The 18,393-nt window shown below is 40.7% G+C and overlaps 1 protein-coding gene across 2 annotated transcripts in view; it reads right to left on the bottom strand.

Moving 5' to 3' along the window:
* Positions 1-18,393, bottom strand: part of BBS9 (Bardet-Biedl syndrome 9) — a 406,580-nt gene that overhangs the window by 95,623 nt on the left and 292,564 nt on the right. The window contains exons 21-22 of one of the 2 annotated variants that reach the window (XM_074198924.1): positions 14,786-14,896; positions 13,896-14,328 (exon numbers count right to left, since the gene is read on the bottom strand). The exons of the other annotated variant lie outside the window; for it this stretch is intronic. Coding sequence (XP_074055025.1) covers positions 14,297-14,328; positions 14,786-14,896 — 143 coding nt within the window. The 3' untranslated portion in view covers positions 13,896-14,296. Of the gene's footprint in view, positions 1-13,895; positions 14,329-14,785; positions 14,897-18,393 lie in introns of those variants that run through there. 2 annotated transcript variants of the gene reach the window in all.

Genomic DNA, 18,393 nt, shown 5'->3' on the forward strand with positions numbered 1-18,393 from the left:
TCTACTAGAGCTCAGCCTAACCATTCAAACAAGAAAAACCAAGTGGATGAAAAATGCCAGCAATCTGAACTAGAATATTCAGTAGAATGGAAAATCCATAGAACTGTTCTGCTCATGTATCTTGAACTAACATGTTGATACAATAACAAACTTGACCTCCCCATGGGTCAATTGCCTTATAAATTGTGCAGCTTTCAATGATTACAAACTTCTGCCTGAAACAAAAACACATCTTTAAACCCTGATGTTCTTTTAGGAATTGCACATGGCTACAAATCATGGACTGTCATAGTCTCCAAAGCTGTGTTGGACCAAAAAGTTTTGAAGAGAAGCGGTGGTCATAAATAGGCTGCAGAGTCTTCCTAATTAAGAATTGTGTCTAAGAAGAGGTTCAGAAGAGACTGCTTGTGTGGTACCTTCCCCTAAGCCTCAACTTTTCAGGTCCCTTTTATTTGTTGTCTTCCTCCTTGAGGGAGGGACGGTCGGTCTTTTTGCTTGTATTCATATACCTAGAAGTTAGCACATGGTTAACATCTCATAAATGTTTTCTGGCTTACTTATCACTAATATGCTGGAATTCACATGGTAAAATCAGAAGACTTATCAATGACCATGTTGTTGTTCAATCTTTCGGTCATGTTTAGCTCTTCATGACCCTGTGGACCATATCACATTGATACTGTTTGTGCGGGTTTTCTTGGTAAGGATACTGGAGGGGTTTGCCATTTACTTCTCCAATGGATTAAGGTCACCAGAGGGTTGCACAGCTGTTGTCCCATTACTCTTTTTGCTATGGGTGTTATATAGCTTTAGTTGTGATCCCATCTAGGCTTTACTTGCCAAAGATACTGGAATGGTTGGCCATTTCCTTCTCCATTTTACAGATGTGTAAATGGAGGCAAACAGGGTGAAGTGACTTGCCCAGGGTCACAAAGCAGGAAAGTGTCCGAGCTGGATTTGAACTTAGGTCTTACTGACTCCAACTCCAGTGCTCCATCCACTAAACCACCTAGCTGCTATCATGATATTGGAATAGACCTGATAACACCATACCCTACTTTTCAAGGACAGTCTACATGACATTGGAACTTAGGGAATGAAACAAGGAACAAGATTTTCATAAAAACAGATTTTCCCCTCCCTAACCAATCACTGCCTTTTGGGCTGTAAAAATAAAATAATCAGTTCTTTGCTAGGAAAGAAATATGCTTCTTGAAGAGTAGAAATTGTACTGAGTCATAATCTGATTTGCTGATGAAAACACAGAAACTGACCTGAAGAAGATATGACTTCTCCCAAAACAGATTAGATGCACAGAAGTGAACCCTGACCTGGTGTCCGGGAAATAAGAGCTGGGAGAGGCCCACTGAGGTCATCCTCATCCTGAGGAAGGAGCACTCCCCAGGGGAGTCTTCCAGCTTCTCTGGTCTCATATATGTCGAGATATATACTTACATTTTAACATTTTTTATTAAATTAAAGCCAGTTCCATCTTTCTGAGGAATGAAACTGAAAATGATTAAGGGAATAATTGATTTTCTAATGAATGCAATTTAAGACCTTGGCAGTCTTTCTTCATGCAAACATTCCAGTCTTGTGAGATCAGTAATACTAGGGGTAATAGAAAGGGTGAAGACTCACTCGGTATAGCCCATGGAGGAAGTGGGAAAAGGGTATGTGGGTCAATGAATGTAAGTCTTTCATGAGAGGTGGTCTCTATGAACTCTACTAAATGCTAGTGGACCTGGAGATCTAAGTGACTTTGGAGCCCTTCTCACTCACCCATATGTGGAGACACTCTTGCCTTATGAATGATCTGAGTCATTTTGCTCTTTCTAGAGGCAAGAAATAAATTGAAATGAAGGGGGGAGATGTTACTTGGAAATGGTATAAATGCAACCTTGGAAATGCAAATTCTAAAAACAATCCTTGGGGCTCTCTGATTCTGGTCTCCTAAGGTGATACAGTGAGAGCACAGGTGACATTCAAGAACGGTTAGGCAGCTTTTCATCTGGAAATGATCTGAGGGCTTTGTTGGACTGGCAAGTCCAATGTAAGTCAACTGTATGCTAGGGAGATCAAAGAAGCTGGCATGATTTGATCTTCAGAAGAAGTTGACATTAGTCTCTACACAATCTATTCTCATTAAGACACACTGGGAGTTCTGTGACCAGCTCTGGGCTTCCCCATTCAAGAATCACCGTGAAAAACTGAAGTACATCCAGGGACAGTGGCCAGAAGAGTCTCTTAAGTCTGCACCAGTGGACTGAAGATGTTTAGTTTGAAGAAGAAATGACTGTTCCATCCCTGTTTTCTGTCCTTACCTTCCTCCTCTGTACATCTTTAAAGCTCTAGGTTATCCAATGAGTTCCTTAACCACACCAGTCATTTTGAACGACTCTCCCTTTTCTTCCTTGGTATGGCTTTTCTTTGCACATCTTTGCTTCAAGAATGCCATATATCCATAAATCCAAATGAATCTGATCTAAGCAAGAGATAAACCTTGAAAGAGGACTTACTATGTTTCTTAGCATTCTGCTGTCCTCATTCACAGTAATTGTCACAAGGAGAAAATCATTTCCCAAAACCTTTTCATTCAGTCTCCCAAGATGATATTTTTTAGAACACAAATCTGATTGTTTCATTCTCCTCAAAATTTTCCAAAGTTTCCCCATGGCCTCTAGAACAAAATACAAATTACTCTGGCATGAAAAATCCTTCCCAATGTTGCTCCAAAATATCTTCCCAGAAATAGAAGTTAGAACCTTCTTTCTCCTGCCATACTGAATATTCAAGATACACCAGCTTTCTTACTATTCCCCTTCGTACAACATTCCATCTCCCATCTCTGTACCTTTGTTGTACAGACAATATTCCCCACACTTAGAATGTTCCCCACTTTTGGAATTCCAAAGACCATCCAAGAATCACAACTTTTAGACTGGAAGAACCATAAGAGGCTTTAGATGCCACTGAGTCCAATTTCCTCCATTTAGAGCAAAAATGAGGCACAAGAAAGGTCACATGATTTGACTGGAATCACATATTAAGTCTGGAGACAAGGTAAAAACCTGAGTCTTTTTGATTCCAAGTCCAGGATTTTAGGTCCATTTTACCTATTACCTGCCTCATAATTATAAAAGGGAGATATTGCATCTGCTAAAGGAATTCCTTCAGCTACTCATGGCAGACCAGTCTGGCCAGAAACCAATTGTTTTCCTAACCATTTCCAGCCCGATTCACAGACCAATCTTCCCTTCTACTCAATATGAAACCCAATCTCAGCCTGTGATGAGACCGGATCTTATCCTTTGCTACAGACTTCCTAATCTGCATTATTAGCTCTTGTGGTTTCTCATCTTAAAACACCCCTGCCTATGAGAGACTTCTGGAAATCCTAGGAGAATAGAATCTCCACCAGGATCTTTCAACACCACATTTGGAAGGTTTGATGAGAATTAGGATGGCGAGGGTAGATCTGTGCCCTGAGGGATGCTTGGGTTCCACATGTCAAACTCCTTCCTTTGGACCACACATTTCCACAGCTTACCTAATATTAATTTTTAATTTGCATCTGAAAATGCTACCATGCTGAAATTGGGTTGTAAGGATGCCCTGCCCCCAATATTAAGGAAGGAACTCCATGGCTGATAAGGAAGAGGTAGAGCATCACAATTAGTGAAAAGAGGGCTGGTCTTCTCATCAGGAGAGAGCAAGTTGGAATCCTGACTTTGGAACTTTCAAGCTATGTGTCTGTGGGTAAAAGTCAATTAATTTTTCTGGATATCAGTTTCTTTATCTATAAAATGAGAATGGAGTAGTTCCAATAACCCAGGGTTTTTGTGAGGAGCAAATGAGACAATCAATATAAAGAGGTTTGTAAAACTTAAAGAACCATATGCATGGCAGCTACTATTCCTAGCCAGACATAAAGCCCTACACATTTCAGACAGGGCTATTTAATTCACACTGGTGGGACAGAAAACCTGCTGCTACCACCATTCCACCACTATATACCTCCAAGGAGAACAACATTAGCAGATGATGAGAAGGTAAATGATTTCCTTCCAGGAAGTTAAAGGGTTCCTGATTTAGAGCTAGAAGGGGCTTCTGAAGCCAGTGAGTCAAAACTCTTCATTTTACATATCATTAATAATCATTAAGACATACTACAATGCTCTGAATACAGCAAGCACTTAATAAAGGTTTACTGAAAAACAATAAAAAAATGAATGCTGAGGGGCAGCAAGGTGGCACAGTGGATAGAGTACCAGCCCTGGAGTCAGGAGGACCTGAGTTCAAATCCAGCCTCAGACACTTAATAATTACTTAGCTGTGTGACCTTGGGCAAGTCACTTAACCCCATTGCCTTAAATAAAAAAATTTTTAAATAAATTTTAAAAAATTTAAAATGAATGTTGCAAAATTATACCAATCAAACTTGAATCCAGAGAAAAAAATATGAGAAGGTGCTTCAATTTTTAACAGGTTGGGACCTCTGGGTACCTTGGTCAGTTTTGCTGAATTTTTTTTTCTTTGTTCTAAATCTTTATTATAAAGGGCTGGCTGGTTGGGAGGGGGAGGAGATAGATATTGGAACAGGTAGATGCTATCAAAATAATAGCCATCCCCAAATTTTAACATTGCATTTACATAGATAGTTATATAGATATAGATAGGGATATAGAAATTACTTTCAGTTTACAAAGCAATCCTGAACCAAGAGAGGTGTGTTGTCTGTACTTCAGATTCAGAATTTTAGATGTCAAGATCCATTATACATTGCAGTTCAATCAACCAATCAAATATTTATTTCAGACCCAATGTGGGGTAGGCTTTGGGGATTTTTTAAAAAAGTGAATCAACTTCTATTCACATGGAATTTATAGTCTAGTAGAATATAAACACATACATAGATGTGTACAAATACATGTGTGTATTTTTATACACATGTTTGTATAATTATATTCAGCTTCATGTGATGCATACATATGCTTCTTGTGTGTAACTGTGTCCACATATTATATGTGTAATTATGTACACGGGTGTGTGTGTTACATACACACATCTACACATACACCGATTACATATAAAGAGAATATATGCAAAGTAGTTAAAAATATGGCAGTTTGAGAAGAGAGACCCTAGAAACCAAGGGGATGAAGAAAGACTTCTCCCAGAAGATGGTTCTTGAGTTGAATCGCAGAGAAAGAGATGCTCCCTCTTTGACCCAGAAGTTAGGAGTGAACACCTTCTAGGAAAAGATGGCAGTCAGGGCAAAGGCACAGAGATGGGAGATGTGTGTGAGGCTCAGAGAAAAGAAATGTTTATGTAGAAAGGAGTGATGGCCACTCAGGATGAAAAGATGGTTGGGGGGCAGACTGCATAGGGCTTTAAAAACTAAATAGTGGAGTTCAGATTTTATCCTAGAGGCAACAGGAGGACATTGGAGTTGGTCAAGTAGGGGAATGATCTGGTCAAATCTGTGTTTAAGGAAAATTCCTTTTAAGCAGCGGTGTAAGACAGACTGGAGTAGAGGACTTGGGGCAAGGAGACTGATAAGGAGGCTGCGGCAATAATCTGTGGTGATGACCAAACCAGGGTAATGGCTATGGGATAGGGGAGAGGTTGGGAAAGTAAAAATGGCAGGACTTGGCAACTGAATGAATGTGTGGGGTAAGGGAGGATGGTGGTGCCTTCAGTAGAATGAGGGAAGCTGAACCAATGAGAGGAAGAATCATAATCCTGATGTGATAATGAAGTAAGAAACACTTTACCTCATTTTATTGGAGTGATAGTTAAATGCTTTTAATCATGAAGGAATGCTCATCTATATTCATAAGATATGATTCGTAAAGCTTAGGGAAAGCAGAGAACTCAGAGATACTCTTTACTTTGGAGATGAGGAAAATGGTGCCCAGTGACAGCTGGTAGGTGGCAGAGTTGGGGTTCCAAGCCCCATCTTCTGACTCCCGATCCAGTATGCTTCCCATTGTACCATCGGCCTCCCTCCTCCATGACCCAACAGAAGATCTTTATGAATGGGAACTGTCTGCATTTTGCCTTGTGTCCTCAGCACCTCTTCCAGGGCCAAATACAGTAGTTTAAACTAACAGGATAGGAAATTTGGAGCTGGCAAGGCCCTCAGGAACCATCAGATTCAGCCTTTCATTTGATGAAGCACATGATCATAGATTTAGAGTAGGCACCTTAGAGGTCATCACGCCCAGCCCTCCTTATTTTACAGAGAAGAAAATGAGAGTCCACAGAGGGAAAGTACTTGGCTCATGGTTCCAGAAGTCATGAGCTTCCTCGGACTCCAGGACTGATGTCTTTTCCCTAAACTCCTCCATCTCCCCGAATTGAGTGGAATTTTGTCTCAGTAACATTGCAGAACATTCACTCTGGCTCAGGTGCCATGATACTGGGAGTGTTAGATCCCAGACCTCTTCTTACCTACCCAGGAATGGAATCCTAGGAGGGCAGGCTCATTTTCAGCTTTTCTTCTCTAATTCTCTCACTGTCCAAAGGTATGCATGGAATAATGACCAGTGGTAATCATGACATTCAACATTGAGCCAGGGGCATCCTACAAAAGAGGACAAGTAAGGGAATCGCATCTGAACATGGTCTAAAGACAGCTGTCAATTTTTGATCCTGGAACTATCTCCAATTGAAACTCCAGAGTGATTCAACAGGGGCCTTTTAAAAAGCTTCTGAATCTTGCTGCAGCAATGGAGTCGTAATCGTTCTTACCCAGCCCTGAAGGTGGCTTTGAACCCCTGATGCTATGTGGCCACCGTGCACAAGTGATGGAAGTACCCTCCAATCCTTAGCCATAAGTCACCCTGACCGAGACACATTTTAAACCACAGGCTCCTTATTGTAGACACTCTGCCATGTATTTACTTATTTTGTTCAACAGATGCAAACATCTCAGTTCTAAACATAAATATTTAACATTTTAAAAAGACAGTATTTAGGCCCTTGGATGCCCTCCAGAGGCCCAGCCCTCGGTTATCACCAGCCCTGCCAATTAGTCCATCATAGAAAGAATCTGAATAACAATGGACTTCAGACCTATTTAATTCCCCATTTTTTTTTTAATAAAACAAATCTCTCTGGAGAGCTGGCAGAGGTGAAAAAAAGAAGGATGGGTTAGGGTCTTCTTAGGGGCTGTTAGGTTGAGGGAGCAAAAGGGAACTACAGGTGTATTTTTTTTCCATTTGTAAAGGAAAATGTTCCTCTTGTCCCTCAGCATAGTTGGGATGGCTGCTGGGGGAAACAAAAGGAAAACAGGTTCATAACAGACAGAAACACGGTGGACGAGCCACTGGGACCTTCTTTCCAACAGCACAACAGGAGCAAGGAAGTTCCTGCTCAACAAGATAGGGAGATGGGGTTGTTTCTCTTGGGACTCAATAGAAAGAATGGTAGTTCTAAGTTTTCAACCCAGGTCTGCTGCTTCCTCTGTGTGGCCTTGGCCGAGTCACTCTGGGCCTCAGTTTCCCCATCTGGAATATGAAAGTATTGCAACAGGTGACCCATAAGGCCCTTTTTAGCTCTAAATCTAAACTCCCAAGACCCTATTCCCTGAGAATAAGAGAATGGTAAGGCTTAAAGGGATGATACTGTTAGGAGTGTGGGATGCTGTGGCCTGAGATAGGAAAGGAGGGCATAGATGTAGTATTAAAGATGATTTCCCACCATCTTTCGCCATTGTGACTATCGACCAGATGAAGCAAGAGTTAAAAGTCCAAGGGAGTCATTTATTATTATTGCTGTTATCATACACACACACACACACACACACACACACACACACACACACGCACACACAGTCATCCCCCACTATAAATGATATGAACTCAACAAGGGCAAGATCCATGTCTTATAAATGGAAATCATGTTGCTAGAGCATTATTGCTGTAGCTGTTATTAATTTTAGGAAGAACTAGGTGGTTCAGTGGACAGAGCATTAGGCCTGGAGTCAGGAAGACCCGAGTTCAAATGTGGTTTCAGATACTTAATAGGCTGTGTGACTCTGGTCAAGTCACTTAATTTTTGCTTGCCTTAATCCACTGGAGAGGAAAATGGCAAGCCATTCCATTATCTTTGTCAAAAAAAAAAAACCCTCACACATGGAAAGTATTAGGGTGCAGTGGTCCATGGGGTCACGATGAATTGGACGTGACTGAAGAACAAATTCTTAACTTTAAAAATTCACATTTTATCTCATTTTAATCACTCATCAAGCTGAGTAAATGCTAGTATTCTACCATTTTGCATTAAAAGAAAATAAGGTGACACAAGGTCACACAGCTACTAAGAGTCTGGGCTAGATTTGAACTCAGGTCTTCTTGACTCTAGGCCCAACCCTCTATCCACTGTACTACCTAACTAATCATCCAAGGGATGGAACAAATAAGAAAGGAATCTGACATCTCAGTCATAAGTGAAAAGTCAACCGGTCCATGAGTGATTGGTTCCTTGTTTCAAGGGATCCCAAAGCCAAAGTTTCTGGACCTAGGTCTCCCAGGTTGCACGGGTCATTCTAAATCAGCCTCTAGCTAGGAGGATTCACACAAGTTTTGGCCATGGAAGAAGGTGTGACTTCACATACATATGTTGCCACATAAGCAAGAACACATGAGTTTACTCAAGCTATTTACATGGACAGCAGAAATAGTCTGTCCTTGCATTCATAAAACTTTTCTAGAGCTAACCCTCCTGTTAGAACAGCTCTAAGAATCCAGGGCAATTCTTTCTTTTTGGAGGAGAGGGAAATAAAACTCTAACTGGGATAAGTGATATGAGTTTACATGAATTTATATGTACAGGCACATAGATAGATAGATAGATAGATAGATAGATAGATAGATAGACAGATAGCTAGAGATATAGATATATACCAAAAAGTCTGAAGTTATTACAGTGATAAATATAAATGCTATATTATGTATTAAAGGGATATTATAAAGTCATAGTATGTATAGGATATATCACAATACTATATTTTAAGGTTATATTATGCTTATATATTATAATTATAAATAAATTATAAACTATACATCATAAATCTATCATAAATCATAATATGAAATCATAAATAAATTATATATTATCTATTATAAATCTATTATAAATTATATAATATAAAATTATAAATCAATTATATATGATACATTCTAAATACATAATAAATTATATAATAAAAATTATAAATAAAACATTATAAATTATAAAATATATTATAAATCTATAATATTTATATATTATGATGCTTGATTATCAAACTATATTATGCTTCTGTATTATAAAGCTATATCATATATTAAAGCTATTCAAGTATCCTATATTGAGAAACATCTATACATGCCTATATGTATATGTAATCTCTCCACATGAGGTGTCTCCACAACCCGCAACAAAAAGACTAAGGCTTTTGGACAACATGTAATTACACATGTATGTGTATGTGACTGATGGTCCATACACATGCATCTGCGTAACATCTTTCCATTAGGCATGTGTTTGTACAGTCAGCCTGCTATGGTAAATAGAGAGCTGGAGGTGGAATCACAAGGACTATCAAGTCCTATCTCTGGTTCATGCTGACTGTGTGACCCTAAGCAAGTCACTAACCCTCTGACTGCAACCCTCAGAAAACTTTAAGGTTGAACTGAAGTCTTCCTGCCTCCACGTTTGTGTCTCAGTCTGGTCTCCATGATCAAATTTGCATAAATCACAATGAACATGCAAAAGCAATTCTCTGTATACAGGAGAACAAAGAGACAGTTGTCTCAGCATGTGCAGACTTCTTTGACCTTCTTCATACTGTCTAGATAATGAATGATGATGATGGTGGTGGTGGTGGTGTCCACCTACATGGATATGGGAATGACCATATTTTGCCATTTTTTTTGATTAACTATGGTATTCCTCAGCTGCTAAGGTGCCTCACCTTGCTAGTCTCCCATTCTAAGAGGGATCATCAGTGAGTTCCTATCTCTGCTTGATAAACTTGAAAGACCAGTCACAAACTTCATGAGTCTCCACCTTTCCAATGTCTCAAGGCCCAGGTTTAGAGATGAAGCAGGGTGATACTGGATCCCCCACCAATTAAAATGGTGGAAGCTCTGAAGTCAAGACTAAGAATCAAATCAGAAGGGCATATAAGACAAAAGGAATACACCATGGCACCCATGTCACTTATTGCCCTGTGGACCCCTGGCAACCGGTTGTGAGCCTAAGCTATCAATGTTCATGGGTCATGTTCTTCTCAAAGAAGAAAGAACTGGAATGAGTAAGGGCACCTTCAACAGCAACATTCCAACACCTTTAGTGCAGCTTTGGATCTGGTCAGTGGTAACATACTTTGAAATAAATCTCATCAGAACATGTGAATGAAGCTATTCATTTAGCTCTCACAGTAAGACCAAAGTTGGCTACAATAGAGATATCAATAATGGGAATAAGTGTGAGAGAATGATTCCCTCCCTGGCCTCTGTCTAGTGATGGGCCCTTTTACAATTCAATGATACCTCACTGTCAACTTTGTGAAAGAATGTCATCTTGGTTTCTATTGGACAGGCTCGATGCCTAAGAGGAAGACACTCTATACAGTTTTAAGGAGATAATCAACTGGAGCCTCCTGGAAGAGAGGTGACCAAGATGTTGAAAGTATCACAACTATTCCATGTTTGCATCATCTTAAGGAAATGGAATTGGAGAGGTCAGAGGAGAGATGACATATGGAAAATGGATATCTCTGGGATTGCCATGCTTATTAGGTTTGAGTATCTGGCCCCCAAGAGCATGACTAGAAGCAGTCGATGGAAGCTGAAGGCACAGCATTAGGTTCAATGGGAAAAAAACATCCCTGATGATAACTTGTTAAGAAATGAAATTGGTCATTCCACATGGTTGGTGAGCCCCTTATGAACTTAAGCCTGGAGGAGGAGGCTGAGTGGTCATTAGTTTGGGCTGCCATGGGGGCTTGGCTCTTGTCTCAGCCTATGTGGGGTTGGATGACCTCTAAAAGTCCCCTTCCCATCCAAAACATGACAATCCAAAACAGGGTGCCACCCACAAGTGGCTTCTAAGTGGAGCATAAGTCATGTGAGAAGGCGCGTTGTCACTTAGGTGAGTTTTGATGAAAAGTGGGCCGAGTTATAATATGATTCTTGACCCCCTCCTTCCCCTCTGCTTGGCAAATGTTGCAATAGGGCACCATCAGTGACAGCTGAAAGCTGAATGGTCCACAACCAGGATGCCCTTTGGTATATGGCCACTCAGAAAAGCAATTCTGTCCAGTCAATCCAATTATTCTAGAACACTGAAATGCCACATCTGACATCTTTCAAAAATGCACATTAACATTTCCTTCTGAGAGGCAGTGAAAAATGAAAAGGGATCAGATACATATTGCCAGGAAATGGAAATGCTGACTCTTTTCCTTTGTATTAAAGTGATTCAAATATTAGCTGGAATGCTATGGTCATCCTGTTAGGATATTAATGTCTTTAGGATGATTAGAATGATCTCCAAATCAAACTTTGGACAAGTAAACTCCTCAGTATCAGAAGACCTGGGAGTATAATCCAAGTGCTCCAAGGAAGTCGGGGGGAAATGGTATTTGAGAGAGAATATGTCTCCAATACCATCACCCTGGGGAAATGAGACTATTTTGCTGAAGGTCACTGCCCGATAAAACAAGGCAATGGTCCCATTGGATAATAGATTTTAAGCTAGATGTGACCTTTGAGACTAGGAAACCAAGGCTTAGGAAAATGGAAAGCATTGTCCAAGGTCATACAGGGTAGCTCTACCATGAAGGAGTCCTCAGACTCCCAAGTCAGTACTCTTTCTACCATCTCGCACTGCCCCTCACAATGAATAAGAAACTAAATTTTCTGATTTGGATGCATATTATTTTTATTTTGAGATAAAAATGAGTATAAAATTTCCATTCATGCACTTTGAAAATTAAGAACAGTGAACTTAAAAATAAATTTAACAAATAATAAATGCATATATTTCAGTCCTATATCAAGGTCTGGGAAAAGAGATGAAAAGGAAGGTTAGAACCAGATGGTCACCCAGCCCATGTGAATGGGACATTCATTCATTCAACAAACATTAAGAATCTACTCTGCTTCCTCCACTAAAGGGAGATGCAAAGACTCAATAAGTCTTGGTCCTTGCCCTCATGGAGCTTATGATCTACTAAGGGGTAAGACATGCACAAATGATCATAGTAAAAAAGAATTCAAGATAAGCATGAAAGGTTCAAAGGTGCAGTGAAAGAAATGGGGGAGGGGATCATTACCAACCAGAGGGTGGCATTGGATTGGGGCTTTATAGGACAGATGAAGGTCAAAAGACATCCCAGGTCTAGAGAGCAGCAAGAGTCAAGGAATGTAAAAGGGAAAACCTGGGAGTGCCAAGTGGTTCAGTTTGACCAGAGATAAACTGAGATATTTGGCTGGACCCTGATGGTGCCTTGGATCAGAATGCCTGCCAACAGCTCTCTGACTCTGGTGGGTTTCCATCTGAATTTTGTGAGGCAACAGACTCATCCAACAGAACTGTAACTTGGGGGCAGACATTATTTTAATGCATGTTTTTGCATCCCCAACACTTTTGGGCATTACACATATCTTCAGTTTAAAGAAACATGTGACTTTGGGCAGATACAGAGCTACTACATTGCAGAAGGCCTGGAATGCCATGCTGAGGAGTTTGAACTCTATTTGGTAGCTTACCAGTCTATTGCCATGTTTGGAGCATAAGGAAGATGTGAATGGATAGAGACAGAGCTATAAAGAAAGCTAATCTGGCAGGAGGAGGAAGAGAGGGCTACGTACAATATGTGGGCAAGTGAGTGTGAGGGCCTGGGGTGGAGGGCAGTGGGGTAGAGGAAAGAGAGAAGGGACCCAGAAAGAAATGCATGTCAAGAGGAAAAGCATGTCAAGAACACACACACACACACACACACACACACACACACATACACACACAAACAACACATATACACCAGAAAGGAAGACAGGGAGGAGTTACAAGAAAGGGACATGGGTGGGCAGGTGAAGAGCTTTGCATAGATATATACATACACACACACACACACACACACCTGAGAAATAGCCTGAGACAGAGGCTCATCTGCACAGCAAGCTGGACAGGTTTGGGTACCACTACAATAAACTTCCCAAGCTAGGCTATATTTTTTCAACAATAGGTCAAGGGGCCATCATCTTTTGGTACATGCGCTGTGGGCTGGATGTAATTAAAGCTGATGGATAGAGCTGTCCCAGTTTAGGCCTAGGTAATGTTTAATTGGAAATGTTTGTTTATAAAAAAAAGAAAACCCACAAACTAATAGCAAATAATTAATAAAGTCGATGCTGGTTTTTAATTCCTTAAAAAAGAGATCAACAATGAACTTTTTACTGGACCTTTTTAGATACTTCCCCCCCCCCCAAAGAGTGGGGTTTCTAGGGGTTCAGGATTAGTGTAAACATGTCTACTTAGGAGCAAAATGGCTTTGAACATGTCACTTCAACCCCAAGTTTTGGCAGGAAACTTTGCTGGTTCCTGAACCCATTAAAATTTAATTATAAAATGAGTTCCTATTATAAATTGGGGCCCTGGAAAAAGGCATGTCAGGAGATTGACTTTTCATACCTTGAAAACATGTAAAGTTTGTTTCTTAAAGATAGCACAAAACTTACTTCTTTTACGAAGAAACCATAAAGACATTCTGAGGTTGTGTTTGTGTTTTTAAAGAATTATTTTAACATCTTATGATGGATCAGAAAGATCTCAGCATCCTTTCCCTTTGACAGAGGAAAGCTGGACAAACACCAGCTAATACAAGCCTTGGGCGTTAATAAAATCCATGCTATGGTAACTTTATTGAACTGTGGTGCCTTTTCTAGATAAGATCAATGCCAACAAATGAGAATCTTTCGGCTGTAGAATTCAGAAATGACCCAATTGTCCCAAATGCTGCCATCAGGTTCTGTGCCCCCCCTAAGTTGGCATGAGGAAGCAAGAACACTGCTTCCTCCAAAGAGAAGTGAAGTCTGAGATACAGTCAATCGACATGTGCCAATGAAGCCTTCCCTGGGCATTATGTCTTCCTTTCTGCCTCCACCCAAAGTCACTCTCGCAGAGTTGAATCCGATGCGAGCCTGAGACCATCCTTAGACTGCTTCTGCACATGGCTCGAGTCTCCATCTGGCCAACCTGAGGAGGTTTAGCTCCTTTCCACTGGATGGCTCCAATCTGATTATTCCAGAAACATGGCAGGGGGAGAAGTTTCTGGAAAAGAGGAGGGTAAGAGGCACTAAAATAATTTAGAGATTACACAAGATGGCTAATCTCAGCTGCAGAGAAGCAAAGGTCTAAAGACTCAATGACTCGGGTCTATATCAGTTATCTTGACTTGGGGATCTGTGAACATTTTTATTAAATTTATATTTTGATTTCTGTATTTTAATATAACTGGTGTCCTTTATAAACCTGTGTGTTTTACTTAAGGCATTCAAAAAGACATTATCCTGAGAAGGGGTCTGTCCACAGCTTTCACCAGACTGGCTCCCAAGAGGTCATAGTACAATAAAAGGATAAGAACCCCTGATCTAAATGGAAAGGAGACAGTTTAGTGAGCTGAGCCCATCCAGGTTTGAAAAGCTTTCTCCTACACTGGGAAAAAGAGTCTGCATCTGGTCTGCTGAGGGATGAGGAGCAGGGCTGGCGAAGGGTTCCCTCCTCTTACCTGACTTGAGGGTCTGGGTGGCCAGGTGCCTCTGATTGGGGAACAGACCACCCGACTCCTGTTCAGTGGTTCTCTCCTTTGGGTCTAGATCTGAGATGGAAGTACAACCACCTAGATGAACAAGAAGAACAGAGTTTGAAGGGGAGCCCAGAAATGAGTCTGCCTTCCTACCAGTGGTGATGACTCAGGTATAACAACATAGGTAAGAAGCAAAGTGGCAAAAATCTGTTGGTGCTCAATGACCCCAAATAACAATAATGACCAAAGATCTAGGTCTCTCCCCTTCCCCACTCTACATACACAATCCCCTCAGTTTTATGTCCAAAAATGACTATTAGGCCACGTCTTGCTCATTTGAAAGATATTCTACCTCTAATCAGAATGTTCTAATTTTCCAGAAGCATGTTCTGATACTGATGCTGCAGACAAAGTGGGGCTGCCACCATATTAGAACTGATCAAATTTTAAGATGGAATAGAGAAAATTGTCTATGGTCCCTATTGCATGGGGATTCACTATGGATTCTCACCATGGCAGATTATGGGAACCCACAAGAACAAATGAGATCCAGTATGAGCAGGGAAAAGCATCTGTTGGGGTTGCCCAGAAGGGTCCATGCAGCATTTTCCTTGGGGACAGAACAGTGAGCCAGGGCATGGCAAAGAAGAAGATTTCAATACAGAGCAAACTCCTGGAAAACAGGGTGCAAGGTGCCTCTATCAGCCCTGGGTACAAAATAAAGCCCAAACCTAGAGAGAATTGTTGATTTTCAACTCTAAGCTGATTGGACCAATTTGCCACCATCTCCTTTCCTTTGGTAGAGAAGCAGCACTGTCTTAGGAATGAGGAATTCTAAAGGCAGTGGGGACCTCAGCAACTCAATACCCCATGTCCAACCAAGTGGTCCCTGAGTTCCTATTGAAAGATTTCCAAGAAGGAGAAATCCAAGATGACTCCAAAGAGTGGAGCCCATTGCTGCCAGAGGTCTAAACTGAGTCCTTTCTGCTCCTGGTTCTGCTCAATGAGTCCAGGTAGGACAAAGCAAAAGCCTTCTTCTGGGTTTTATTACTACTTATGATGACACTCAACTGGAATTTAAATTAACTTCTTAAAGAATTAATTTCTTCTTTCAGTTAAAAACTTTAAAAAATTTATTTAAAAAATGGAGTTAGGGGATTCCAAGTGAGGAAACTTCCTTTGTAAATTCAGATCTGGCTCCATCCTGTTCTCTATATAATCTCTAAGAGTTGCTTGGGGTACTGAAATGACTTGTCCAGGGTCCAAAGATGTCAGAGATGATATCATATTTAAGACCAGATCTTCTTGACATTGAAGTTGGTTCTATGTACTTGATCTCCCAGCTTTGTCTCAGGAAAAAAAAAAACTTTATTAGGCCACATCTTGTTCATTTGAATGATATTCTATCTCTAAATTTGCTAGATGGGTGTTCTGATATACTAGAAAGCGTCTTGACCAATTTTTTCTTTCTTTCAGAGGAGATTCTAAAGGGTTTATTGATCATTTATCCTTCTTAATGTTTGAGCAATTACATGGATTCCTCTTAGTAGTTTTAAATTTAGATGATAATATGGTATAGTAGAAGCAGCACCTTCACTAGAAGGAAGGTCTTGCTTTTCTTAGCTTTGGTGTCAGGGCCTTCTGATATTTCCCTATAAAAATGAGCTCGTGAAAATGTCCAGCCCCATTATTTGGGGAATAAGTGAATGATCCGTGGCAGCAGATTGTAATGAAATATTCCTACATCACCAGGAACAGTGAACATGAGGCATGAGGCATGCAGAGATGGAAGGGAAGACTTGTACACACTGGCCCGGAGGGAGGAAAACAGAACTGAAGTACCAATGGACACAATGGCTACAGTCATTTAAACAAAGACAACACCACGAGATGGAAAATCTTGGGCCAAACCCAATGGCCAGTATTGGTTCCAAGTGGCTGATATCAATATTCTTCCTTAAGCTGTTAGGAAATGGTAAACTACCATTGCAATCACTAGCTAGGTTTGTTTAGCTTAAAAAAATATTTTTTAGGGGAAAGTACCCAAGGGTTGCAGGGCATTGAATGGGAATTGCAAAAGAACAAATTGGATCAATTAAAGAAAAAATGCCCAGACCCTAAAATGAGTATAACTGATCTATACTGAAGTCTGCTTGGCAAAAAGGAATAGAGATGTCTGTTTTGGAAGCTGGCTTGTTGAACCGGTTACTGATGAAAGAAAGATCCTGGGATCCTAATATAACTGTTACACCATCAGTTTTACCAGCAGCACCACAGACAAAATGACTATTTTCCAAGAAACTCCACGGCCAAATAATGAGCATCAATACCCCAAATATTTCGATGCGTTTTAAGAAACCATAGAATGAATAAAACCAAGAGATAAATTACTTTTTATTTAGTCCCTTTATCCAGATTTCCACCCTCCTAAATGAAACTGTGGATCTCAGACCATAAACCAGAAAATAGGGAAGGCACTTGTCCTAAATGAGGTCTTGAGCAACTACAGCTGCAGGTAAACGCCAATGGTGTTTGCAATGACGCATACAAGCCAATGGGCCTCTATAGGAAAGGAACTGGCACCTTCTGAGCTGGAGGTCAAACACTCAGCACTTTCCAAATCCCAAACTCTCCTGGCCCACTCTCAAGCAGTGTTTCACAATATTAATCCAAACATCATGGGATTTCTTTCCCCAATAAAACTTCTAAAGAATGATTCTTAAGCTCTAACAATGTACCATAAAATCTCTTCAAGTAACAGGAAACCAATAGGCCGACCTCTCAGACAGGTAATATAGCTAGAAAACTGGGGAAATTAAAAACAAATAAAATGTTACAAAAGCTTCCTGATGCAGGCCCTCCCCTTGGCTTTTCAGAATCCTTATCTCCTTTCAAGGATCAGCTCAGGGGCTCCTTCCCCTTTCCTGATTTCCCTACTCCATTTTCTAGTCTCTCCCTTTCCTCAAATGATCTTGTAGATATCTACTTATCTGATTACATTTTTTTTCTATGTACAGAGAGCCCAACTCTGATGCTTTGGACATAGTATTCAAATGCCAAATGTACGTTTGCCGAAGAGATCATTTTACAGAGAGTTCACACAGGGCAGGTTACTCACATGGTGGTCAGAAAAAGGATACAAGGACACTCTCAAGGTCTCTCTTCAGAACTTGGGTATTCACTGTGTGATAAGGGAGACCCTGGCCCAGGACTGCCCAGCATGGCATGCCCTCATCAGAGAGGGGGCTGTGCTCTATGAGCAAGGAAGAATGAAAGCAGCTCAAAGGAAATGGGAGATGCCCAAGTTTAGAGAACCCACCCCAAGTGTCCCTATGGGTACCTGTCTTGTGGTGGAGCATCCGAGCTCATTTTGGTCTGATTGGTCACAGTCAGACACCGTGGAACCTGCCTCTAACAGAGAGGTGTCATTTTGGTCCTTGTCAAGAATGAAGAACCACAACCAACCTTGTGGGTCAAGCATGTTGGTGCTGCTAATCTGACTGCTGACTGGTTGGTCAGTACAATACAACCCCAGAACGACAGTTTAATTGGAGAGCATTGCCTTCTGCTGCAAAGGACTGTCTTCAAAG

The sequence above is a fragment of the Macrotis lagotis genome, chromosome 8, assembly GCF_037893015.1.
Source record: "Macrotis lagotis isolate mMagLag1 chromosome 8, bilby.v1.9.chrom.fasta, whole genome shotgun sequence".
NCBI classification, from domain to species: domain Eukaryota; kingdom Metazoa; phylum Chordata; class Mammalia; order Peramelemorphia; family Peramelidae; genus Macrotis; species Macrotis lagotis.